Here is a 27414-nt window from a genome sequence, read left to right on the forward strand (position 1 = left end):
TAAGTTTCCTGAGGCTTCCCAAGCCATGTAGAACTGTAATTCAATTAAATCTCTTCTTTTTTTTTTTTTTTTTTTTTTTTTTTTGAGACAGAGTTTCCCTTTTGCTGCCCAGGCTGGAGTGCAATGGAGCGATCTCGGCTCACTGCAACCTCCACCTCCTGGAATTCAGGCAATTCTCCTGCCTCAGCCTTCCCGAGTAGCTGGGATTATAGGCATGCACCACCACGCCTGACTAGTTTTGTATTTTTAGTAGAGACAGGGTTTCTCCATCTTGGTCAGGCTGGTCTCGAACTCCCGACCTCGGGTGATCCACCCGCCTCGGCCTCCCAAAGTGCTGGGATTACAGGCGTGAGCCACCGTGCCCGGCAAACCTCTTTCTTTTATAAATTACCCTGTCTCAGGTATTTCTTTATAGCAGTGTGAAAACAGAATAATACACATTTTTTTTAAAAAATATTTTCTCAAGTTTTCTGTTTTTTTTTTTATTTTAATGTTTGGAGGAGGATCCAATCGCAGTTACTTTCTAATAACTAAGGACAGATCAATTGCACGTTAGAGCAACCATGTTGTTCGTTAGAGTATGGCCTAGATTCTTGTCTGGGGTCAACTTGTCTATTTACTACTAAAGTTTCTGTTTTCCCCTGCATGCACTGCTGCTGTGTTAGCTAGGAACCCAGATTCTACCACATGGAAGTGGGTTCAGTTTGATCTACTCCTGAGAGTTGGAGATAGAACATAGTGATTTTTGAAGAAAAAATATAGAGCAAACTACTACCTGTGGTCCTTATGTTTTCTGTAGCTAAAGGGCCTTGTCCCCAGATGCCCAGACTGTGGTGAACCTCATACCACTAGAGACTCACTCAAGATTTTGGTCATTATTTCCTAACCCAGGTGGTATCAATTTAATATTCTTTAAAGCATTTGTGGACATCTATGTATGGTATGCATGAAATATTTCACAATGCAAAGTAAGAGTTTTGCTGCCGGGCGTGGTGGCTCATGCCTGTCATCCCAGCACTTTGGGAGGCTGAGGAGGCGGATCACGAGGTCAGGAGTTCAAGACCAGCCTGACCAACATGGTGAAACCCCCTCTCTACTAAAAATACAAAAATTAGCCAGGCATGGTGGTGCATGCCTGTAATCCCAACTACTCGGGAGGCTGAGGCAGGATAATCACTTGAACCCAGGAGGTGGAGGTTGCAGTGAGCCAAGATCATGCCACTGCACTCCAGCCTGGGTGACAGAGCGAGATTCCATCTCAAAAAAAAAAAATACAGTAAAGTTGAAACTTTAGAATTATGAAGTTCACATTTTGTGTTTTAGCCTTTGTGAGGTGAACATATTCCTGTGGACATATTGTGATCAGAAAACAGCAAATAACCAAGCAAACAAACCAAGAAATAAAAACCTACTTGGCAATGTTCTATCAATTCTAAAAACAAGATGTCCAGGAAAAAGTATTAATAGTTATGAGGAACCCAATTAACTATATTTCAGTATTGTAGTACTATTAAAAAGTTGGTCAATCCAGGTGAATAAAATGTAGTTTCTACCCTCAAGGACCTACAAGGTGTATATGGTAGAAGAGTCAGGGCAATGCGGACAGATCATAGGCTTAAGGAGATAATTAAGAAATAACAAGAATGGGTGATGGACAGTCACAGGATATTATTACAGCACAAAGGGAAAGATTTTTAGTTAGAAATGGCTCGTTAACTGACTCTAATAAAGTAAACAAATTATTTAGGCAAAGGGCATGGGTGATGTGATGTGATGTAATGCAGTGTGGGAAAGTTGGGAAGGTCATAAACAGACATAAACAAGGGCACTAAGACAAGAAATGCCATGATGGGTGCAGAAACTATTGATGTTTTGTTTGTCTGAGATGTAAAGTAAGAGACTGGGATTGCCTGGAAATGAGGCTCAACACTATAAAGAGTTTGCATACCATGTTAACAAGCTTGAACTTTACCTACAGCGAAGGGGAATCATTAAAGGACTTTAAGAAAATTGGTCCCATAAACACATCTGTGTTTCACATACGGTGGAGTGTGGAGTTAATATGGACAAGAACAGAGGTTAGGAAGAGAGGTTAGAAGAGTCAAGATTATTATAGTAATTGAGTTCAGAGATGATGCCTGCCCCTAAACAAAGGTTAGCGACAGAAGAGAGGGAGTAATTGACGAATCAATGACACTGATGATATACCATCAAGGAACTAGAAGGAAAGGAGTGTGAATGGTTTATGTATATTATTTCATAGGAAAAGATCTGCAGGTTGAGAGAGATTATGCTTTATGGCTCTGGTTTCCTCAATGAAAGTAGTCTGAAAGTAAGTGGAGTATTTCATAAGATGTGTGCAGACTTAGAGTACTAGTTGAGGGAGAGGAGGCTGGGTAAAAATAAAAGAATTGATGGGTGCTGAGCATACAGCTGAGGTTTGAAAATAGTGACCTTATTGTGGCAGCATCTAAAAGACTAGGGGATTTCTCACTAGCAGTACTCAACTGTTAGGGTGTAGGAAAGAGTAGATTAAAGCCCTGATTGGGGTTTTCTTTGGGCTAAGTTAAGAGGATAAAGTTTCAGGGTTTCTCTGAGTAGTAGTCAAAAGCTTCTCTAGGTGAGCAAAACCTGTTTCTTAAGACGTCTGTCCAGTGCTCCTATGATAAGGAGGAAAATTGCATTTATTGGAGTTTCTCTTGGGAAGAACGACGTACACTATTATTTGAAAGAACTATTTCTGGAATAGTTCCCCAAAGGTATGTTGAAGCAATAATTAATACGAAATGATATGCATGGGGGGTGATTTTGTTTTGATCAACAGAGAGAGGAGATAGTACAAAAACAAGAAAAATGGAAGAAAGAGAAAAAGGTTGCAGAAGTCTGACTCCTGTACAATATAACTCCTCACCATCACCCCTAAGTATTTGGGGACATACTTACAAATACCTAATGGAAACTCATTTATCATGTAAACTAGACAAGAAACTGAATTTCAATGCAAGGGATACAGATGCAAAATACAGATACAGGAACTGGAGGCACAGCAGATCATGAGAATTTAACCTCTCAGAAGTGAACATTGATGATTCACATTGTTTACCTTCATTGGCAGGAAGGCCCCCACTACAGTGTCTCAAGAACAAGATTCAAACTCTTTTCTCTCCATGTCCTCTGATTGTCTTTATACATATGAAGTCTTCAATAGATAAACTGTACTCTGAGGCATCCCCTCAAGGATGTATAAGAGGACATGAAGAAAAAAGTGACTGGATTTCCGACCTTTCACTGCCTCTAAATAAACAACTCAAAGCACAGCTCAGTACTGTCATTTTCATATAACAAGGGCATGACATTTTCAAACATCAAAGTACTATGATAGCACATGAAAATTTTCTGAGCAAGACTGGGTAACCAAAAACATGTGCATTCAGTACTTATTGTACCCTCCTGTGGCTGGGCTAAAAAGTAAAACCACTCTAAAAGCAACCATATACCAAAAGCCATAGGCATCTGTTCCTCAAGGTAAATGCTGGCTCTCAGGTCTCTTCTGGTTGGTCCAAAAAAGACATTGTCTGGAAACAGCTTGTCAAATTGGTCACTATAATGGCTAATGCTGGATTAATCAATAATCAGGCTAAATTTGTGCTTAGTATGTCAGGAAAGCAGGGCTGCCACAGTTTTTTTTCCTCCAATGAAATGCTTCCAAGTAATCACTATAGGAAAATGTATTGGGCAAGGGTTGGAATTCTTTTGATTTGGGATTATATTGGGGACTGGAGAGATAGAAACCACACTTTTATCAGTAATTATGTCTTCAGAAATTCTTCTGTGGCTTCTGTAGGTGGGTATTATTGGCAGACATATTGGTGTCGGTTCCTAAACAAAGAGATACCAAACAAGTTGAGACAGTCACTGAGGAGGAAAAAGGAAAATGTCGAAGTTCATTTGATGAAGATGAAGGACAGAAAATATTTTACAATATTGTCTTACACATTCAGCTATCAAGTCTTAAATAACTCAAAGTCTTTAAGCTAACAATATGTTGACTAATGGAAGTCCTTAGGGAATTGATTTAATTAATAGATAATAATTATTCATAAAATCATAATTAGCATATCAACTGTATGTAAATCCACTACTTCTGAAGCATTATACTTGAGGGTGTTGAAGGTGCTTAGAAACACTTTATAGTTTACATTGTTTTAAACCTTATGCTTATAATTAAATTATACTCTCTGTAAGCAAAGAATTATTTTTGGCAAAGAAAACTTTAAGTCCATTTCAACCTCAGATATCCTAAACAATCATGAAATCTGAATATTGCAGTTTTAAAAAAGATTGTATTGTAGCTTTTATATTTTCCTCCTCCTCCTCCTTTTCCTCCTCTTTCTTCTTCTTTTGGTAATATAGGGAGGGAAATCCAGAAGATGTGCCTATATTTGACATGAGTAAAAAAATGTCCAAAGATAATTTACAAAATTATAAATTATTAACAGTTTATCTTAAAATATACAATAAGTGCTCATTTTGCATTCCAAAGCACATGTAACATCAGAGTGGTCAGGTTGGTATCTTCTATTTTGCTATAGCCACGTGACCAATGGGATAATGTATTGCTTATTACTGCCAGAACCCAACAAAACTTTTCTATTTTTATGGAAGATATGAGAAAAGGATAGCTTTTGATGAGATGTAAATAAGCTGTGTCTCTGTTTACTATCAAAAAGTGTTAATCCATTATATTAACTAAGGTAAAGTTATTATAATAGTATTAACATTACTATCAGTGGGGAAATATCCTTTTGGCCTACTATAGAAGCTTCGAATCAAAGATAGTTTCCAGGCCGGGCGCGGTGGCTCAAGTCTGTAATCCTAGAACTTTGGGAGGCCGAGACAGGCGGATCACGAGGTCACGAGATCGAGACCATCCTGGCTAACAGGGTGAAACCCCGTCTCTACTAAAAAATACAAAACCTAGGCGGGCGAGGTGGCGGGCGCCTGTAGTCCCAGCTACTCGGGAGGCTGAGGCAGGAGAATGGCGTAAACCCGGGAGGCGGAGTTTGCAGTGAGCTGAGATCCGGCCACTGCACTCCTGCCCGGGCGACAGAGCAAGACTCCGTCTCAAAAAAAAAAAAAAAAAAAAAAAAAAAAAAGATAGTTTCCAGGCCATACTAAGGATCCTTAAAAAGTAACTAACAAATATAACAAAATATCTTGGAACTTAAATGTCCTCTATCCTCTCAATATTAAAGAGAAACTATAAAATATTATACTGGTTTTTCCCTCCTCTTCCGAGATATCAAGAACTTCAAGTGGCCAATTTTTTTTATGAAATAATCCTATAACTCAAAAACAGTTAAGATCTCATGTGCCTATTTTCAATCTCTACCTAAGTATCTCATATACTGATATATGTATACATGATTGTCCTGCTGCTGCTTAAAATCTTCCAGCACCTATCTACTACATTGCCTTTAGGATGCAATTTACATTTATTAGCATGGCATATACAGACATTTCATGGACAGATTTCCTATTCATTGTCCAGTTCTTACCAAAATTCTTAATGCCATTTTTATCTCTCTATCTACAGGTTCCAAGTATTGCATCCTCTCTCATGACTGCCTGTCTTTGCACATGCTGCTTTGTCTGTTGGTAATGCCCTTCCCTGCTGTACCTACTGGCAACCTGACACATGAATCCACAGTCACTGATAAAAGCTGATCATGTGTTCCCAACATTTTCCAACTCACATTCTGAAAAAATTGCATGAGAGTTCTCTCCTTTGTGCTTCTCCTGGTTATACTGGTGCTATGCTGAATTATAATCATTGACTTTCTTTTCTCTTCGCCAGCAGTTGCTTCACTTGAGGTTGAGGACTGTTCTTGTTGTTTCATGTCTATGACTCTAGGATATCACACAGAGATTGAGACATGGTGGAATTTTTTTTTTTTTTTTTTTTTTTTTTTTTTTTTTTTTTTTTTTGAGACTGATTTTCGCTCTTGTTGCCCAGGCGGGAGTACAATGGCAGGATCTCGGCTCACCGCAACCTCCGCCTCCCAGGTTCAAGCGACTCTCCTGCCTCAGCCTCCCGAGTAGCTGCGATTACAGGCATGTGCCACCATGCCCTGCTAATTTTGTATTTTTAGTAGAGATGGAGTTTCTCCATATTCATTACGATGGTCTTGAACTCCTGACCTCAGGTGTTCCACCTGCCTCAGCCTCCCAAAGTGCTGGGATTACAGGAGTGAGCCACCGCGCCTGGCCCAGACATAGTAGGTTTTTAATAAGTATATGTTAAATAATTTTGAAAAATTTTGAAGAACCACAATTCCGTATCTTTACCAGCCTGGATTATTATACCTGTAATCTCGTACTTTTTTTTCTTTTTTTTTTTTTAAATCTTCCTTAAGTCTCTGCTTAAATGCCACCTTATCAGAATGGGCTTCTCTAATCTCCCCATTAAAAAAAAATCACGGCCGGGCGCGATGGCTCAACCCTGTAATCCCAGCACTTTGGGAGGCCGAGGCGGGCAGATCACAAGGTCAGGAGATAGAGACCATCCTGGCTAACACGGTGAAACCCCGTCTCTACTAAAAATGCAAAAAAATTAGCCGGGCGTGGTGGCGGGCACTTGTAGTCTCAGCTACTCAGGAGGCTGAGGCAGGAGAATGGCGTGAACCTGGGAGGCGGAGCTTGCAGTGAGCCGAGATTTTGCCACTGTACTCTAAACTGGGCGACACAGAGAGACTCTATCTCAAAAAATAAATAAATAAATAAAAAATCACTCGATTCTCACTCTATTACCCTCTTTCTACCCAGCCTTGCTATCTTTCTATACAACAGTTAGCATATCCTGATATATATATTTTTTTTCTTTTTTTTTTCTCCCTGTTTTTTTCTCTGGAAAGTAAGTTCCTTCAGAGCAGTCAGAGTATTTGGTTTCTTATCTATTGTATCCCTAGTTCCTAAAATAGTGTTTGAAACATAGAAAGTATAAAATTCATTCATTTAATAAATATTTATTGAGAGTCCAGTATTGTTCTAAGTGCTTCGGATACATTGGTGAACAAAGCACTTTGCCTATGCAGTTTACATTGAGTTTCTGGGGTGGACGAGTGAGGAGGGTGAAAGAAATATAAAAGAAAATAAATATAATAAATAAGTTAATTATGTACTATATTGGAAGACATGTGGAAAAAATAAAGTGCAGTGAAGAGGGTCAAGTGTACTAAGGGGTCAGATTACACTGTTAAATAGGGTGAAATAAATATTTAGGAATAAATAATATTTATTGAATAAATAAATATGTATTATATGAATGAATAAATATTTGTTTAATGAATGAATATGTCTCCTATTCTATTTGGCCAGCTATTACACACACATACACACACACACACACACACACATATATATATATATTCCCTTATCTAGAACAGTGCCTGGCACAAAATAAATAACAAATAAATAATTATGGAATGAATGAATTAATAGACTTTGTTAAATTTTCGGTACTAATCATCTCTGTATCCTCTTTGCAGAAGTTGAAATAAGTAATTAGATATTACAATAAGTAATTTCACATACAACATTTATATGTATGTAAAATAGCTGACCAAATAGAATATATATGCATACATACATATATACATAAACTTGAATTAGTTGAATAACTTTGGCTCACTAACAACAACGACATGAATGAAAATTTCATGAATAGAAACTTTCTTTTGTTTGAACTAGATACTTCAGCTAATGTAAAAATAATTTGGAAATCTATATTCTTAAATAAGGTAACCTGATCATAGGACATCTGAGTTGGAAATAAATTTGTACAATTTCTAGTGATGTAATTCCTTTCAGTGAAAAAAAAAGCTGTGCTATGTTTCACTCAGATAGGGCTTTAGAGGAAGAGCCAAATTTCCTAAACTACCAATCTAGTGTTCTTTCCATTGTATCAGACCAATTCAAATCAAAATTTTATTTCTGAGTTGACCTACTAGCCTCGTTTAAATGCAACATATGTTATGTCTCTAGGTAAAGTCAACTTGTTTTCTGTATTTCAGTCTCCTAAGCTATAAAAAAGGATAAGGAAGAAAAAATTTGCCATCTGCTTTGTAATCATATCACTAGAAATAATAATGTTCCTATGTGAACTTCTAACTCCCAACTTTAGCTCATTTGACTGTCTAATTACTTATTTCAGATATTTAAGGATTTTTATTGGGCTGGTTCAGGCACTGTGCTAAGCACTGAGGATACAGAGATGATTACCACTGGATAATTTTTTTTTTTTTTTTCCCGAGATGGAGTCTTGCTCTGTCACCCAGGGTGGAGTGCAGTGGCACAATCTTGGCTCACTGTAAACTCTGCCTCCCAGATTGAAGCAATTCTCCTGCCTCAGCATCCTGAATAGCTGGGATTACAGGCACATGCCACCACGCCCAGCTAATTTTTGTATTTTTAGTGGAGATGGGGTTTCACCACACTGGTCAGACTGGTCTTGAACTCCTGACCTCGTGATCCACCCACCTTGGCCTCCCAAAGCGCTGAGATTACAGGTGTGAGCCACAGCACCTGGCCACCACTGGATAATTTAACAAAGCCCATTTATTAATTCACTCCATGATTATTTATTGGCTATTTACTTTGTGCCAGAAATTGTTCTAGATATGGGAAGAGCAGCAAAAAACAGAATATGCAGTCACTGCTGTTATGTAGTATGTGTTTTAGGAGATGGGAGGTGAGACAAATAATAATCAACTAAACACAGATAGACAATGTAATGTTAGGCTGATTATCCCTAAGAAGAAAAGTAAAATAAAGAAGGGGATAGAGAGTGATGGGATAGTTATGATTTTAAATATAACCATCAGGAAAGGCCTCTCTGAGGGGGTCACTACTGAGCAATACCTAAAAGAAATAAGAGAGAAAACTGCAAAGATGTGGGAGATGGGGATTCAAGGCAAAACGTAGAGCTGGAGACTGATCTGCTTGACATCATGTTCTAGATATAACAAGGTGGCCTGTATGAGCAGTGTGCTGAAGCCAGCTAGTACTGGCCCATGAAGACTAATTACGTGCATCTCTTCCCAACTCTATGTTTATCATATTTGTAGCTTGAAATTGGCCATAGCGGGAGTACTTACATTAAGCAAATCAGCAGACACAACGAAGCAGTGCTTCTCTGCCAAAGAGCCATTTCTTAAACTTTTACTGGCACACCACTGCTTCTGTTCCAGTGCACTGAAGTAGGGGAGATTAGTAAAGGCAAAATCATCTCGTTAGGATTTAGATCTGACTTCTATGAGTCCAGTTCACATGGTGGAGTCCTGGTCAAATGATTGTGCTTGTTTCCTTATAAATCCTTATAAACTCCCATACCCCAAAACTTGAAGTAAGCTTGATAGTTACTGCTTTTCTTATTGCAAATAGTGTAAAAGAAAAAAGCCTTTTTTCCCCATCCTTGAACTTATGTGCCATTCCTACTTTTCAAAAAAGTTTAGTCTCCTCCTTTGATCTGTAACATTGGTTTTATAGTATTCACAATACCACCGTCTAAACCTAAGAAAGAACAAAAATCAGCCTAGAGAAAGGCCAGGAATCAAAAATACTAATACCTCCCAAAGTGAGTAGGACATAATAATGGTTTCATAATACCCAAATAGGAAGATATAGTACTTTCGTGTGGCCCTAAAATACTCAGCATCGTAGAACTGCTATCGTAATTTTTTTAGAACTTTTTGTCAGCTGTGAGTGTGATGGTAGTGATGGTAAAGCAAGTAATGCATTGCAAGAAATGTCATATGACATTGTTTTCTTTTCTTTTCTTTTTTTTTTTTTTAATTTTTGAGACAGAATTTCACTCTTGTTGCCCAGGCTGGAGTGCAATGGTGCCATCTTAGCTCACCGCAGCCTCCACTTCCAGGGTTCAAGCAATTCTCCTGCTTCAACCTCCTGAGTAAGTGGGATTACAGACACACACCACCATGCCCAGCTAATTTTGTATTTTTAGTAGATGGGGTTTCTCCATGTTGGTCAGTCTGGTCTCAAACTCCCGACCTTAGGTGATCTGCCCACCTCGGCCTCCCAAAGCGCTAGGATTACAGGCGTGAGCCACTGCACCTGGCCTCATTGTTTTCAGTTAATTCACAGTGTATGCAATTATAATTAATGTATACAGAGAATCTTATTTTTACTATTTTTTATATGTGATAGAAGATTTCATTTATTAACTCAGATACTTAAATACAGATAAAAAGAGGTTAAAGCCTGGGCGTGGTGACTCATTCCTGTAATCCCAGCACTTTGGGAGGCAGAGGCAGGTGGATCACCTGAACAGGAGTTCGAGACCAGCCTGGCCAACATGGTGGAACCCTTTCTCTACTAAAAATACAAAAAGTTAGCCTGGCATGGTCGTGGGTGCCTGTAAACCCAAACACTCGGGAGGCTGAGCCCAGAGAATTGCTTGAACCTGGGAGGCAGAGGTTGCGGTGAGCCGAGGTGGTGCCACTGCACTCCAGCCTGGGCAACAGAGTGAGACTCCATCTCAAAAAATATAAATAAATAAAATAAAAAATAAAAGAGGTTAAAAGCAAAATAAAAGTTTTATTAGTTGTGAATCTGGTTTCAAGTCATAGAAATAACTTGACTGGCTTAAAGAAAAGAGACAGAGACACAGACAGAGACCGAAGCAAAGAGAGACAGAAACTCAAGCGTAAGAGTAGCTTTGGATCTTAGGAAATACTAGAACTAGGACCTGGAAAACCATTGTAGATATAGTCTCTGTCACTTAGTTTTGTTCTCTCTACATCAGCTTCATTCTTTTATTCCTTCTTTAGATCAGTTATCTCTCCTCTTAGCCCACATTGTAGAAACTGACTATCCATTATTTCTGAGTTGACATGTTACCTTTCTAATCACAAAAGAAGGCCAACTGAGTCTTTTCTCCTATTTCTAAACTTTCGTGTGGAAGAATCTGACTGGCACACTTCGATAAGCAGCCCATTCCTGATCTAATCAGCTATGGCCTAAAGGACTAGGCTCACACAGAATGAATATGGCTGCTGAAAGCCCATCTTTTTGAAGAGGATCAAGGAATTAGGAAAGAGATAATTCATACAGAACAAGGATTTTTTTATGGGCTAAGCAGAAATCCCATAAGTGGCCACATCAAAATCTTTTTTGTTGTTTTTTTGTGTGTGTGTTTTTGAGATGGAGTCTCACTTTGTTGCCCAGGCTGGAGTGCAGTGGCACTATCTTGGCTCACTGCAACCTCCACCTCCCAGGTTCAGGTGATGCTCCTTCCTCAGCCTCTGGAGTAGCTAGGACTACAGGCGCCCGCCACCAGGCCCAGCTAATTTTTGTATTTTTTAGTAGAGATGGGGTTTTGCCATGTTGGCCAGGGTGGTTTTCTAACTCGTGAGCTTATGATCCGCCCACCTCGGCCTCCCAAAGTGCTGGGATTACAGGCATGAGCCACCGTGCCTGGCTCAAAATCTTTCATAGTAAATTCTAGAGTAGAAAGGAACTAAAAAAATCACCAAATCCAATCCATTGCCCAGTCCAGTGATCTCTTCTGTCATCTCTCTAACAGATGCATTAAGCCTCTGCTGGTAGAGAGCTGACTAAAGCATGAGGCAGCTCATTCCAGTATGAAGCAATTTTATTGTTAGAAGGTTCATTCTTAAGCTGAGCTGAAATTTGCCTCTCTATAACTTTAATCCATTCTGCTTTGTAGAACAATAAAAACAGGCCTAGTTCTCCTTTTTTTGTATGACAGCCCTTTATTTATTACAAGATAACATGTTCTTCACTAGTCTTCCCCATGATAAACATCTCCAACTCCTTCAAACATTCTTTCTTGGACATGGATCCCCTATCCTTCACTATTTTAGTAGTCAGTTGGTTTTCATTGTCTAAAAAAAAATGTGTACTCTAAATGTATAAAGCAGTAAAGGAATACCTTGGCTCATATTAGAGTCAGTCTTCAGAAAGTGGATGATTCAGCAGCTTAATTACTCATTCATCCTTCAACAAATATTTAGAGAGTGTCTACTATGTGCCAGGCATTTGTACTAGGCACTTGAGAGACATCAGGGACAAAACAAACTGTCATTCTAGAACTTGTATTCCAGAGGAGAGAGAAAGATAGTAAACAATAAATGTAAAACTAAATAAATTATATCGCATATTACCATATAATATATGCTTTGAAAAAAGAATAGAGCAAGAAAAGGGGGTTTGAGACTGTCAGAGAGGAATAGCAAGTGGCTGTATTAAATAGCGTGACCAGGGTATTTCTCATTGAGAAGGGAGGACTTGAATAAAGACCTATAAATGAGGGAGTTATCTAGGCGAAGAGCGGAGCAGGGAAGTTTGAGGGAAGAGCAGAGAAAGAGCTTAAACAAAGGCTGTAAGGCAAGACAATGTCAGGCATGCTTTAGGAAGAGCAAAATAGGCCAGTGTATTGGTGAGCAATGAGTGAAGAGGAAAGACGTTAGAGATGAGGTCAGAGAGATGACGGGATTTAAAAACCTTTGTAAGGACCTTGGCTTTTACTTAGAATGCAAGCAGTTTCCATATCTAGATTCTCAGCAGAGGAGCAACATGATTTTATAATTTTAAATGATCTCCTTGGTTTCCTCCTGTTAAGAATAGATTGTTGGGGCTAGGTGTGGTAGCTCACACCTGTAATCCCAGCACTTTGGGAGGTCAAGGCAGGCAGATCACCTGAGGTCAGGAGTTTGAGACCAGCCTGACCAATATGGTGAAACCCTGTCTCTACTAAAAATGCAAAAATTAGCCAGGCGTGGTGGTGTGTGCCTGTAGTCCCAGCTACTCAGGAGGCGGAGACAGGAGAATTGCTTGAACCTGGGCGGCGGAGGTTGCAGTGAGCTGAGATGGAGCCATTGTACTCCAGCTTGGGCAACAGAGTGAGACTCCATCTCAGGAAAAAAAAAAAAAAAAAAAAAAAAAAAAGAATAGATCGTTGGGACACAAGAGCTTCTTTCCTCTTTCTATAGGCTTTATGTTTAGGTAAGCACCTTTTGCGTTTTAGTGTGGCTGCCAACATTGATCAGAGCTATATGCTTCCATTGAATACATTTGTGTCTATCATCACACATCAATTTCATGCTTATTAACTCACCTTTGAACCAACTCCTGGATTCAAGGAAATGCTATGCTTTGATTGATTTTAGGTCTGAATTACCTGAAACTATCGCCATGAAAGGAGAATGATCACTTTGATTGGTTTACCTCTGGAGCTGGGAAAGAGGGTCAAACCTACCCAACTTGCATGGCTACTCCACATCAAGAGCACAGAATGAACACTAAGCTACTAATCAGAACACCCGCCCTAATCATCCTAGTATAAGGAGAATTGTTTTTTTCATATTCATTCTAACTCAACATAATATGTGCGCAAAATTGAGTAGAACATGATGAAACTATGACAACCTTAACTGAATACTTACTTCATTAACAAAACCTAAGATTGTAATTGCTTTGGGTCAATGCCTCATGATTTCTTTACAGGGACTATTATCAAGCCACACATCTCCTTATATGGAAAGTATTTATGCAGCTTGCTTTTTTTTTTTTTAATACTGTAAATACATAAAATTTTTATTTGTCAATTAGAAATGAAAATAAAAAACTAAAGCAATAGGGCCACTGTGTACATCAATGGATTTCTAGTTGGCAAGTTCCCATTTAGGTTAAGTGAACAGGAGAATTCCTAAAAGCCAGAATTAGGAATGGGTGTATATATCCACAGTAGTATACTGTCTCTCTCTACAAGTTCATTCAATTTTTTTTTTTTAATTAATCCTTTTTGTTGTTCAGAGCTGTAACATCCTTCTCTAACCACCTTTATAAAACAGTACCCTCACTCAGCGACTCTATTTTTTAATCTGTTATATTTCCTTCAAAACTCTTACCATCCTCAAAACCATTTAATTTGTCTACTTGCTCATAGTTTATTTCTTCCACTACCATGTAAGGTTCATGAGAGAAGGGCTTTTTTACATCTGGTTTACTGTTGTATCCTTAGTGCCTGCAACAGTATCTGACATACAGTAAGTGCTCAGTAAGTACTGACTGAATTAATGAATTAATTATATAATGGATAAATGAATAGAAATGCTACAACTGGACCACTACAATCTCAAGAAATAATTCATATACATTATAAAAATAGGAAATAATAAAAGTTGTTTGATGTTATAGAAAATTGAGCATACTTACTGGTTTGTGATTTTGTGTGTGTGTTGTTTTTGTTCTGTTTTTAACTTTTATTTTAAGTTCAGGAGTACAAGTGCAGGTTTGTTACATAGGTAAACTTGTGTCATGGGGGTTTGTTGTACAGATTATGTCATTACCCAGGTACTAAGCCTGGTACCCATTAGTTATTTTTCCTGACCCTCTCCCTCCTTCCACTCTCCACTCTCCTAAAGGCCGTAGTGTGTGTTGTTCCTCTCTATGTATTCATATTTTCATTATTTAGCTCCCACTTGTAAGTGAAAACATGCATTATTTGGTTTTCTGTCCCTATGTTAATATACTAAGGATAATTTCCTCCAGCTGTCCCCGCAAAGGACATGATCTCATTCTTTCTTATGGCTGCATAATGTTCTATAGTGTATATGTACCACATTGTCTTTATCCAGTCTATAGTTGATGGACATTTAGGTTGACTCTATGTCTTTGCTTTTGTGAATAGTGTAGCTTGATTTTTCTAACCTATGAGAGACTTTCCATTTATATTCATTTTATACTCCTTTCAATATCATTTGGAATGCTGATTCTGTCTTCCCAATATATTTGTCATTTGCAAATTTGGTTAACATACTTCACTGTAAATATTAAGTAACAACAAAATCATATTCCCTTCCCTTTCCTTAAAAGGATACTTTATTTTTGTCAGGCCTCTGAGCCCAAGCTAAGCCATCATATCCCCTGTGACCTGCACGTATACATCCAGATGGCCTGAAGCAACTGAAGATCCACAAAAGAGTGAAAATAGCCTTAACTGATGACATTCCACCATTGTGATTTGTTTCTGCCCCAACCTAACTGATCAATGTACCTTGTAATCTCCCCCACCCTTAAGAATGTTCTTTGTAATCTCTCCCACCCTTAAGAAGGTTCTTTGTAATTCTCCCCACCCTTGAGAATGTACTTTGTGAGATCCACCCCCTGCCCCTAAAACATTGCTCTTAACTCCACCGCCTATCCCAAAACCTATGAGAACTAATGATAATTCACCACACTTTGCTGACTCTCTTTTCAGACTCAGCTCGCTTGCACCCAGGTGAAATAAACAGCCATGTTGCAGCCATGTTGCTCACACAAAGCCTGTTTGGTGGTCTCTTCACACGGACACGTGAGACAATTTCTATAATTGAAAATGATCATGGGGGTGAGGGGATCATAGTCTGAAGTGACAATCCTTCAACAGAGACATCTATTGCAAAACAATTAAGAGACAACAAAACTGGAACTATTTTCAGCTTCATTTCTTAGTTCTTCATTGCTACTGTCAAGAATTAAAACTACTTTGAAAACTTTAGAAATATTAAAAGATTTTGAAAAGGCTGATGACTTTCATTTGTTGTTCCATTTGTTTCATTGTTTCAAAGTTCCATTCTTTGTGACATTGTCAAAGAATTTAGTTTTGAAGTGTTTTTCATTCCAGGTATGAGCTTAAAACCTGTATGTTGACTTAAATTACAGTATTTTTTTCTTTTTTTTGAGACCGAGTTTCACTCTTGTTGCCCAGGCAGCTGGACTGCAATGGCGCGATCTCGGCTCACTGCAACCTCCACCTCCTGGGTTCAAGTGATTCTCCTGCCTCAGCTTCCCTAGTAGCTGGGATTACAGGCACCCACCACCAAACCCAGCTAATTTTTTATATTTTTAGTAGAGACAGGGTTTCACTATGTTGGTCAGGCTGGTCTAGAACTCCTGACCTCAGGTGATCCACCGCCTCAGCCTCCCAAAGTGCTGGGATCACAGGCCTGAGCCACCGTGCCCTGGCTCAACTACAGTGTTTTTATTTGCAAATCACTTTCTTTGTTTTCACCTATGTGGCTGTTTGCATAAGGCCACATACATTATGATGTGGATTTTATAAGATTTTTGCATTTCATAGTTGGTAATATTACAAGCAAAATGATGTTGTTTCCTTTGTATTTAGCAATTTTTCCCATCTTTAACTTTTCTGTGTATTTTTCTTTACTTTTCTCATTTTCTCCCCTAGTTTAGGTCTTTATGTATGATCATTCTAAAAACTGCTGATCCACTCAAACTATTGTGTTCTCTTCCAAGAATAATCTTTATTATGTGCGCAATATAGGGAGGACAGCCAGCTATGCTGAGCTTTTTTCAGTAAACATGGAGATAAGCAGTCACTATTGCTGAATACAAAAGAGGCAATGTTTGTGCTAAAACAGTCCTTTTCTCACTGCCATCTAATTCCTTCTCTTTTTTAATGTAAAATTTATTTTTATCAAAGTAACACATGCACATAGCTTAAAAAGTAAATAGTTCTGGAAGATTTACTGTGACATTTTTAAACCAAAAGTATTTGAGACAGGTTTCAATCAATTTAGAAGTTTATTTTGCCAAGGTTAAGAACACGTCTATGACAGCCTCAGGAGGTTCTGAGAACATGTGCCCAACGTGGTCAGGCTACAGCTTGGTTTTATGTTTCAGGGAGACAATTTGTACATGTCCTAACTGAAAAGGTAGGACAACCCAAAGCAGGGGCTTCCAGGTCATAGGTGGATTCAAAGATTTGACGTTTGGCAATTAGTTGAAAGAGTTTATCTAGAGACCTGGAATCAATAGAAGGGAGTGTCTGGTTTAAGATAAGGGCTTGTGAAAACCAAAGTTTTTATTATGCAGATGAAGCTTCCAGGTAGCAGGTTTCAGAGAGAGTAGATTGTGTTAAGATCTCTGGTTTTTTTTTCTTTTTTTTTTTTTGGAGACGGAGTCTTGCTCTGTCGCCCAGGCTAGAGTGCAGTGGCCGGATCTCAGCTCACTGCAAGCTCCGCCTCCCGGGTTCACGCCATTCTCCGGCCTCAGCCTCCCGAGTAGCTGGGACTACAGGCGCCCGCCAACTCGCCCGGCTAGTTTTTTGTATTTTTTAGTAGAGACGGGGTTTCACCGTGTTAGCCAGGATGGTCTCGATCTCCTGACCTCGTGATCCACCCGTCTCGGCCTCCCAAAGTGCTGGGATTACAGGCTTGGGCCACCGCGCCCGGCTAGATCTCTGTTTTAATGTTAATGCTGGTCAGTTCCTTGATTCTGAAGACTAGAGGATACAGTGAGGCCACCCATTCCCATCAGGGCCTGAACTCATGTTTTGCGTTAACTCTGGAATGCCATTGGCCAAGAGGAGGAGTCCATTCAGTTGGAGGGGAGGGGCTTCAAATTTTATTTCTGGCCTACAACAAAAACAACAGTCAAAAGTATACTTTTCTATCTCCTTATTTCTCATCCTGTGGTGCCATGCCTCAGAAGCAGCTACTTTCAATTCTCCCTAATCATCATGATGTTTACCTCCATACTTCTGAAAAATATGCTCATGTGCCATTTTCTCACCTATTAATTCTAGACATATTCTATTGACTTCCAACTTTTGAAGATGAGAGTTTATAACCCTACCACATACACATATGTGCACATCCATATTTCTTGTCCTTCTCTGACAAAATTGTTTCCCAATCTTAATTTTATTAGTATTCAGTGTTTATATTATTATGAAGATGGAATTACTTTTACAAACCGAGCCACAGAGTGTGCTATAATTATATTTCTTTACAACTTTTCCTTATTCTGTAGTTAATTTAAAACGTATTTCATGTGTTTTTGATTAATGCTTTCCCTAAGCTTGCCAATAGTGCCACAAACCTCTGCTAAACATATACAGACATACTATATTTTATCTAAAAAAGTTATATGTTTTTCTTAGAGACGTCTTTCCTTGAGCCTTCTGGTCTCATATTCCATTGTAATCATATGACTAATGCATAGCTATTGGAGCTTCTTTCACCAACATACAATTTTCTTCTCTTCTATAGTGGATCTCTGGTGTCCTGGGTTCAATATCTTCTTTCCTGATATATTACCCTCATTGGGAAATACATCTTCCAGAATATTCCAAATAAAAAAAAAAAACCATAGAAAACAAATTTTTGACATTTCGTGTATCTAGAGTTATGTTTATTCTATTTTCATATGTTACTTATAGTTTGGAAAGGAATACTTTTTCCCAGTACTGCACTCAGAAGCTTTGTGCTAGTCTTCCTAGAAGGGGTGTTGACAAGTGAAAAAAGTATCTTAGTACAGTTTCACCTTGAATTCCTTTAAAATGAGGTTGAGCATATTTGTTTTGACTTTTCTGTAATATGTCATAATCTATTCATATGCTTTATCTATTTTTCTATTTGATTGTTGGCTTTTGATTTTTTATTTGTAGGAACTCCTTATATATTAAAGAAATTAGTACACTTCCCTTTTTAAATGGTAGGAATTGCTAATATTTTACACCCATTTAGGCAACTTGGCAGCCTCTTTTAAAATAAAAAAAAAAAACCCTATCTAGTAATTTTTATTTATAGTATTTATCTAGAAGACATATTCACACATGCAGGGAACATCTTAGAGACAAGGATATTCATTGCAGAATTGTGTGTAAATAGCAAGATTGGAGGCAACCTAAATGTTCATCAATATGATCAAGATAAATAAATCATGATTTACTTATTCAGTGGAGTATTATGCAGGTGTGTACAAACAATGAGGCAGCTCTAAACATACTGATAAGGAAAGATCTCTAAGACGTAAATTTTTAAAGTTGAAAATATGTTACAGAATAGTGTGCATAAGTTACCAATTTTGAATCAAAAGAAAAACTATATATGTAATCAATATATGTCTTTGAACATCTCTGAAAAAGTATGTAATTAACTGGTAAGATGGTTTGCCTCTGGAACATGGAACTCAGTAGCTGGAGAGCAGGAGTGAAAAGTATATGCTTTTTATTTTTTTGACACCCCCTCCAAGCAGATATAGCACAAAGTTTACAGGCACAGTACTGAGAAAAAAGCATTCCTTTTCAAACTATCAATAACATGTGAAAGTAGAATAAAATATATCTCTAAATATGCAAAATATTAAAAAAAGTTTCCTATGGATTTTTTTCTGGAACCTTCTGGAAGACCCCAGAAGAGAATTGGATATATTCCCAATGAGGGAATATATCAGGAAAGAAGATATGGGATCCAAGAAACCAGAGATCAAATATAGAAGAGAAACATATATTGGTGAAAGAAGCCCCAGGCCAGTAGCTATACAGCAGCTTTATTGATATATAATTTACATCCTCTGAAATTTATCAGTATTAAGTGTTTAATTCAATGAATTTTAATATATTTACAGAGTTGTACCATCATCTCCACAATCTGGTTTTCAAACATTTCCATCATCCCGAAGAGAAATTTGTGCCCATTTACAGTTATTCCCCATTCCTATTCCCAGCTCTAGGCGACCACTTCTTTACTTTCTATCTCTACATATTTGTCTTTTCTGGAAATGCTGTATATGATTTCACATCTTTTGAGTGTGTTCTCCTCTATTTTGTATTTTGATCACCTATTCAAAAGTAAAATATTATCTAATTGATCCTATTATTATTCCTTCTTCTCAAATGAAGAAACTACAGGATGAAAAATTTAAATGATGTCTTTGGTAGTATAAGCAGTCAAGAGGTGGGGCTAAGAATAAAATCAGAACATTACGAACCAGATCCTACTTCCTATTTTTATTGAATAAATATTAGTCCTCATTTTGGCCTAGCATACGCTGAAATTGAATCATCGTTCACATAAGTGTAAATCTCTGTAAAAGGTCAAAACATTTACCATTCAGATGGGAAAGAACAAATTGTTATACTGCAAAAAGATATGGGTATGAAAATAATACTGTACAGGCACTTCACTTTTTATTGCCTTATTTTGTTAGGAATCCATAAACACTAATAGAATCTTGTCATATATTACAAAGGCTGGCCATCTGCTAATGTTGAGATTAATAATCTACCCCATGGTTAACTCATAAAATCATACAGATTTAGATTTGGATAGGGCTTTAGAAATTTATCTATGACATTTTCCCAGATTTATTCCTGTAGATACCAGCCAATCTTATTACTTTAGTGACATGTTTAACAACCTTTGTGAAAATCTCTATATAGATTTATTTTTATGAATATTGTTGGCTGTTACAATCTAAGCTACAAATTTGTGGTCTGTTCCTTCTCAAATGAATAATAGTAATAACGAAAATAACAAGCATGATGATAACCCTCTTTGCTAAGTATTTACTGTAAGTAAGTTGTTACTGAGCTAGGGAGGTGCCTTACATACATTAAGGTATTTACTTCACAGTCTTCTAGGATGAAGGCCCTATTTCCTTTTTTTTTCTTTTGAGATGGAGCCTCACTCTGTCGCCAGGCTGGGGTGCAGTGGCGCGATCTTGGCTCACTGCAACCTCCGACTCCCTGGTTAAAGCGATTCTCCTGCCTCAGCCTCCTGAGTAGCTGGGATTACAGGCATGTTTCACCACGCCTGGCTAATTTTTGTATATTTAGTGGAGACGGGGTTTCACCGTGTTGGCCAGGATGGTCTCAATCTCCTGACCTCGCTGATCTGCCTGCCTTGGTCTCCCAAAGTGCTGTGATTACATACCTAAGTCACCGCGCCTGGCCCAAAGGCCCTATTTTTAATCCTATATTCAGCAAAGGAAAGTTTCCTGGAGAGGTTAATGAACGTGCCTAATGTCACACAGGTATTAAATGAAAAAGCTCAAATCTGAACCGAGGCTTTCATCAGTATGCTTTTGCGTACACTGTTGCATTAGCCTCATTCCTGACTCATGCTATGCTTTGTCCTCTTGTTTTATTCTTATTTCACTTCATGTCTTAATCTAGTACTTTACCTGCGTTGACTTGTAAATTACCTTGCATTTTTTCAGCAAAGTGTTAGCTTAAATAAGCAGGCAGATTAACTATTGTATGTTTGTGGTTTTGTACTGTATTAGGAAAAAAATAAAGAAAAATGTGTTTTTGTGAACACTGTAATTTCTTCTGCTGCCTAAGGACAAGCTTCCCTCCTCATAGAATGGTTTGTCTTTGCTAAGATAAAGTGAGAACCAATCAATCAATATTGATCAAGCAAATGTGGGGAATACCGAGAATTAATACCATAGTTCCTGCCCTTTGGAAGCTTGCATATTTAAGTGTTGAGTGAAAACACATGTACGAAACCACAAATATGTGAAAAGTGATTAATAATGGCACTAATAATAGATCCTTTAAGGTTTAAGGTGAAGGGGGTTATTGTAGGATATTTGATGTGTATGTGTTTGTGTGTGTGTGTGTGTGTGTGTGTGTGTGTGTGTGTGTTTTCTTTCTTGAGGCAGAGTTTCGCTCTTGTTGCCCAGGCTGGAGTGCAATGGCACCATCTCGGCTCACCGCAACCTCCGCCTCCTGGGTTCAAGCGATTCTCCTGCCTCAGCCTCCCGAGTAGCTGGGATTACAGGCATGCACCACCACCCTGGCTAATTTTGTATTTTTAGTAGAAACGTGGTTTCTCCACGTTGGTCAGGCTGGTCTCGAACTCCCGACCTCAGGTGATCCACTTGCCTCAGCCTCCGAAAGTGCTGGCATTCCAGGAGTGAGCCACCGCTCCTGGTCTTTTTTTTTTTTTTTTTTTTTTTTTGACAATCCCATAGGCAAATCAATAATTTGTAAAAATGTGGGTGCTTTGAAGAGTTCTATAGCAAAGTGTTTGGACAAATGCTCTTCAAAGGTCTATCCAACTTAAAAGTAATATTATTTACGGCCGGGCGCGGTGGCTCACACCTGTAATCCCAGCACTTTGGGAGGCCGAGGAGGGCGGATCACCTGAGGTCCGGAGTTCGAGACCCGCCTCAGGAGGCGGAAGTTGCGGTTAGCCGAGATCGCGACATTGTACTCCAGCCCGGGCAACAAGAGCGAAACTCAAAAATATATATATATTTTAAGAATTATATAGAATATCATTTAGTATACTGAAATTCCAATTAGTAAAGGATAAGAGCTTTGCCTCAAGAAGATATGGAAAAACCCAGAGTATCGAGAGTAACTGGAGGGACACAGGGAGTATTTGTCATTTTTCAGAATTAGAAGTGCATTTGTGCTTGCGTGTGTTGGGGGTGGAGGTGAAGGGTGCAGGAGAAGGATGGGTACTGGCAAAGTCGTTACTCACTGAGCAGATTTTCAAGAAGTCGGTGCCTCTCCCAATTTTGTTGAGCCTCTGGTAAAAACACGTTAAAGTAAAATGTCCACCATAGTATCAAGTAAAAATTGAGACCATAAGATATAGCAAAGGGAGTCAATTTGCATAGCCCATTTTACTTCTACCTTCTCTAAACAATCTGAAGACTCAGTTGCTCCCACTCCCATCTCCACTTTCCCTTTCATGCCTCCAAATGTTAAACTCCAACTATTGTAGCATTTTAACACATCGCTCCATTTGCGTCTATTTCCACCTAGGGTATCGTGAATATTTTCTACAGGTGCACACTAATCACCAACTGAAGTGAGGATCACATTTTCCTCCACGTGGCTTGGTACTACAGGTCTTGAAGCAAAAGCCTTATATTTCAGTCTGAGGAGTTCTACTTGCTTGAGAAAGTGCTGTTGTTACCAAGTGGTCTTGCTCAGTGGGGTAAAGATTTTTGTTTTAGAGGCTGGAGCCAGTCTGCAAATAAAAGATGGCTTAGGAGAAAAGCTATCCAATGTTTTTTTCCTTGGCCCGCATAGGTTGACGGTAGCCAAGCTGGCACTTGGCGTGGAGTGAAAAGTGGAGGCTGCTTGGGGGTCGTCCTGCAGTCAGGGAAGAGACAGTGTGGAGGGCTGCTGGGAGGTGTCCCACCCACGCCCCCCAAGAAGTGGAAACCAGGACGCCGCGGTCTGCATTAGCAGGCCAGGTTCCAGAGGGCGGCAGGCGGAGGGCGGAGAGAGAAACGCGCGCGGAGGCGCGGAGGAGGCGTCGGCGGCGGCGCCCACTCCCCCTAGTCCCCGCGCCCCGCCGCTCGCCTCCCGCTGCCGGGCGCCGGCGCGCTCGGCTCTTTCCGCCGCCGCCGCTGCCGCGCGCTGCCCCGTGCGCCTCGGCACCTTCGGCAATTTCCGTCGGGCCCCAGCCGCCATTTTCTCGTCGCTTGTGTGGCTCGCTGGCTGCGTGGCTCGGTTCTTGTGAGCGAAGCTTTGTCCGGTTCGGCAATGGACGGGTATGTAATCGGGCCGGCGAGAAGGTGTGTGTGACAGAGGAGTTGGACCGTCCTTCGGCCCTGTCCCGGGCCGGGGAGAAACCCTCCCGCGGCCCCTCCCAGGGCTGGGCTGCCGTTACCCAACCCCCGCCCCATCGCACACACCCCTCCCTTTGCTTCCCCCGGCGGGCTTTGGTCGAGAAAATGAGAAGAAAGCGGGCTTGGAGGCTGGGGAGGCACTGGGGCGATGGCAGGGGTGAGGATCCCGGAGTGGGAGCGGGCACCGGCTTGGCGGCGGGGGATGGGGTGGGAACCCCATAATGTCTCGCCAGCCCGTCCCTGCCCCCTCTAGGAGCCATTTCGATCCGTACCCTGGGACCCGACCCTTGGGTTAGCGGTGCCTGTAAGAGCGAGTGGGATGGGCAAAGACAGGCCTTTGGAGTCGGGGAGCCTCTAGGGGAAGAGGAGAGAGCCACCCCTTGTGGACCCCAGCCATCCGCAACCTCTCCGGCCTCACCCGGCCCGCCGAGAGATGCCGGTGGCGGGAGCTCCGGGGAAAGCCTAGTGGGAGCCGCTGGGGAAGGGGGGAGGGCGTGCGGCGGCGGGAGGAAGGGGGAGGGCAGATGTCATACTCCTTTGTTTTCATTTGAGTCTGGTAGTGGGGGCGGGAGGGAGGAAAAATGCCTTTTTGTGGGGACTGAAGACATTCAAGGCTTGGCAAAAGGGCCCAGAAATTAAATCATCTAAAAAGCGAAGTGTTTGAGGTCGACATCAGTCACATGGGCAAAGGCCAACAGCAATGGCAGAAACAAGAGCAGATAGTCAACGCAGGGCTATCTCTTTAGCTACTTTGGTCAGTTTCTGGAAAAATGACTACAAAAACCCAGAACTATGCTGCATCTTTGCGAACCTGAGTGAAAACAGAATGCTGAGTGAGGTGAGAGGCAAGACTGTGAAATGGTAGGGACCAATGTCTCTCTGACACGCTTCACACCTGAAAAGACTCAGTATTTTAAGTCGTCTTTAGAAAGGGGGCACGCTTAAGGTCGAAAATATAGCAGTATGCAGCTCTTTTGGGAGTGTAAACATAATATCATTTAGCAAATACATTTATTAAAATCAGTGAGTATTTGAAAAATCAAAAATTTGGTTAAGCGCCTAGAGTTTGGTGTTTTTTAAAAGACATTAAAAAGAAGATTTTATAAAAGTTAACACAGTCCTACAGAATTCAAATCGTCCTAGATGTTACTTTAAGATTATTTTCCAGATGAAACAGATCCAGAGAATTTCGGTTTTCCCCTCAGATCAACAGGGAAATTGATGTCAAAACTTGCACTAGAATTCTTGTTTCCTGATTCCTGGTTCCTATGGAGACTGCTAAAGAGTTTAAGCGTTAAATTGTTAATCTCAGTATACTGGCATTGTGGAAATGGCATAGTGTTTTGGGTTTTTGTTTTTGGCTATTGAATGTGTTGTCAAAAAATACCACAAGTTTACTGAATTTTGCCTCACGTTTGAAAGTTACTTTTAGAAAACCAGGTTGATAACAGTACAGGTAAGTCACTGACCATCTGTGGTATTTTTTTTTACCCATCTGTATGTTAGTGGCTGGAAAAGTTTTGAATGATGAACTATCCTAAAAAGTTTTAGAGCCAAAGAGTGATTAGAAGAATAATAAGAAGTTGAAACTATTTATTTTTTCTTTGCAGAATCGTCACTGAGGTTGCAGTTGGTGTGAAGGTAGGAAAAGATTATGTTTGAAACTGGGATCGTTGGATCTACTGTTATCATAATTACTGGAAAATTTTAGCTTTTGCTTTTGAAAACTATACTGTAGCTAACAAAACCCAAGTGTAAAATGTTTCCTTTCATTTCTAAAGTTGGACCACATTAACAGTTTGTAATCACCATAAGCTTTTCTAGAACTGGCCATCTAAGTATGAATGATCAGGAAATTAAAAATGCTTTCACACATGGCTTCTTGTAATATAAAATGATACCCCAATTTTCTGAGGGGAAATAATTTTAAATGGACGGTAAGTGGTTTGACCTATATCTTGTAATTTTGTTAATCTAAGTTTTTTTTTTTTTTTTTTTTTTTTTACTTTTTGTCATATGAAAATGAATATATTTTGGTCAATAAGAAGGCACATTAGAAATGAATTATCCTGATCCTTAAAAAGAAAGTTGTTGAGGCAATTAGCTTCAAATTTGAATCAGAAGTTAAGAGCTGGTTTGTCTATTAAAGGCTTTATGGTCGAGATCCTTTGGAATCCTTCCTTTTGGCTAAGAAAACTACTCATCGTTTAAACTTTAGTTCTAATGCTTAACATTTTCTTGAGTATTTACAACTTTTAATGTCACGATGTATTGTAATTTTTTTTTTTTTTTTTTTGAGATGGAGCTTCACTCTGTTGCCCAGGCTAGATGCAGTGGCACGATCTTGGCCCACTGCGACCTCTGCCTCCTGGGTTTAAGCAATTCTCCTGCCTCAGCCTACTGAGTAGCTGGGATTACAGGTGCTCACCACCACGCCCAACTAATTTGTATTTTTAGTAGAGATTGAGTTCACCCTGTTGGTCAGGCTGGTCTCGAACTCCTTACCTCGTGATCTGCCTGCCTCGACCTCCCAAAGTTCTGGGATTGCAGGCGTGAGCCACCATGCCCAGCCTGTATTGTCATTTTTCATTTGCAAACCTGTCTGTCCTGAGAGGCTATCTGCTTAGTCCATTGATGCTGACTGTTCAAACATTTTTTGGAATTCTTAAAATTGTATCCGTAATGATGTTACGTTCTTTCAGATACTTTTGGGAATGTTACTGTGCTTTCTTGCTTATTTTCTGTCGTCTTACCTATAGTGAACTAGATATTTGTCCATTCTTTAGGCTTGTTTCTTTAGTTCATTTTGCACAGACTGAAGGAGAAATAATAAGCTCTTTTTGGTGATAGTATTTTCCAAGTTGAGTTAGTCATGGGATTTAAAATCAGGAATAGCTAAAGAGTGCAAAATGGTAGATGTTGTAGTTTCCATCCAAACAAATTTCTTCTGTGAATTCTAGAAAATAATAAATGATACAAGTGTGAGTGTCCACTGTTAGTAGAAAAGGAGAGTAGTTTGTAGACAAGGCTCAGAATGAGTAGACAGAAAAAAACTGAGGCGACTAGGAGTAGGATGTCCAGATGTAATGTATTGGTTACACCAGTTTTTTATGTTAGTTGTTTGAGGAGAACACTTTAGAAGATGATAAAAAAAAGTTGCAAACCATTTTTAAAAATCCATTGTTTAATATAAAAGTCTGAATAATTAAAGTTAATTTAATTTTCTGGAATAATGGTTAAGAATTTTTGCTTTGCTGTCAGGCCTGTGTACAAGTAGTTAAGTGTTCTTTAAAAACATTTGTAAATTTGCTTTAAAGACACTGATGTATGTTTAAAAAAATTCAAACTGATTCACAGGTTTTTTTTTTTAATTTCTTAGGTGTAGGTAATTGTGTTAAAATTTTGTGCCTTTTTACTTGAAATTATTGGTATGTTACCACACATACAAACATCTTTATTTACATAATTGATTGGATTCAAACTATTGTTCTGGCCCACATCTTGCCTTTTTTTTTTTTGAATGAGAGTCCCCTCTGTCACCAGGCTGGAGAGCAGTTGCATGATCTCCGCTCACTGCAACCTCTGCCTCCTGGGGTTCAAGGGATTCTCCTGCCTCAGCCTCCCGAGTAACTGGGACTACAGGCCCACGCCACCACACCAGACTAACTTTTGTATATTTAGTAGAGACTGGGGTTTTACCATGTTGGCCAGGATGGTCTTGATCTTTTGACTCCATGATTTGCCCACCTTGACCTCCCAGAGTGCTGGGATTACAGGCGTGAGCCGCTGCACCCGGCCCATATCTTGAGATATAATTTGACATAAACTACCCATATTAAATATACAATGTTTTGTCTCATACATACTCTTGTGAAACCATCACCACAATCAAGATAATGAACATCAATCACTCCCCACAATATCATCTTGCACCTTTGTACTCCCTCCCTCCTGCTTTTCTTTCCCCAAGCAACCGCTGATATGCTTTCT

At 39.5% G+C, this 27414-nt stretch overlaps 1 protein-coding gene across 5 annotated transcripts in view; it reads left to right on the forward strand.

Moving 5' to 3' along the window:
- The first annotated feature begins 23078 nt into the window (after positions 1-23078).
- The window catches only part of PTBP2 (polypyrimidine tract binding protein 2), a 92827-nt gene continuing 88491 nt past the window's right edge, over positions 23079-27414 (forward strand). For 2 of the 5 annotated variants that reach the window (XM_030936272.1, XM_030936274.1), the window contains exons 1-2: positions 23079-23346; positions 25035-25065. In XM_030936272.1, coding sequence (XP_030792132.1) covers positions 23339-23346; positions 25035-25065 — 39 coding nt within the window. In that variant the 5' untranslated portion in view covers positions 23079-23338. Of the gene's footprint in view, positions 23347-23492; positions 23582-25034; positions 25066-27414 lie in introns of those variants that run through there. The other 3 variants (XM_030936271.1, XM_030936273.1, XM_010355993.2) reach the window with 2 other exon arrangements.

This window comes from Rhinopithecus roxellana, chromosome 8, assembly GCF_007565055.1.
Source record: "Rhinopithecus roxellana isolate Shanxi Qingling chromosome 8, ASM756505v1, whole genome shotgun sequence".
Taxonomy (NCBI): Eukaryota; Metazoa; Chordata; class Mammalia; order Primates; family Cercopithecidae; genus Rhinopithecus; species Rhinopithecus roxellana.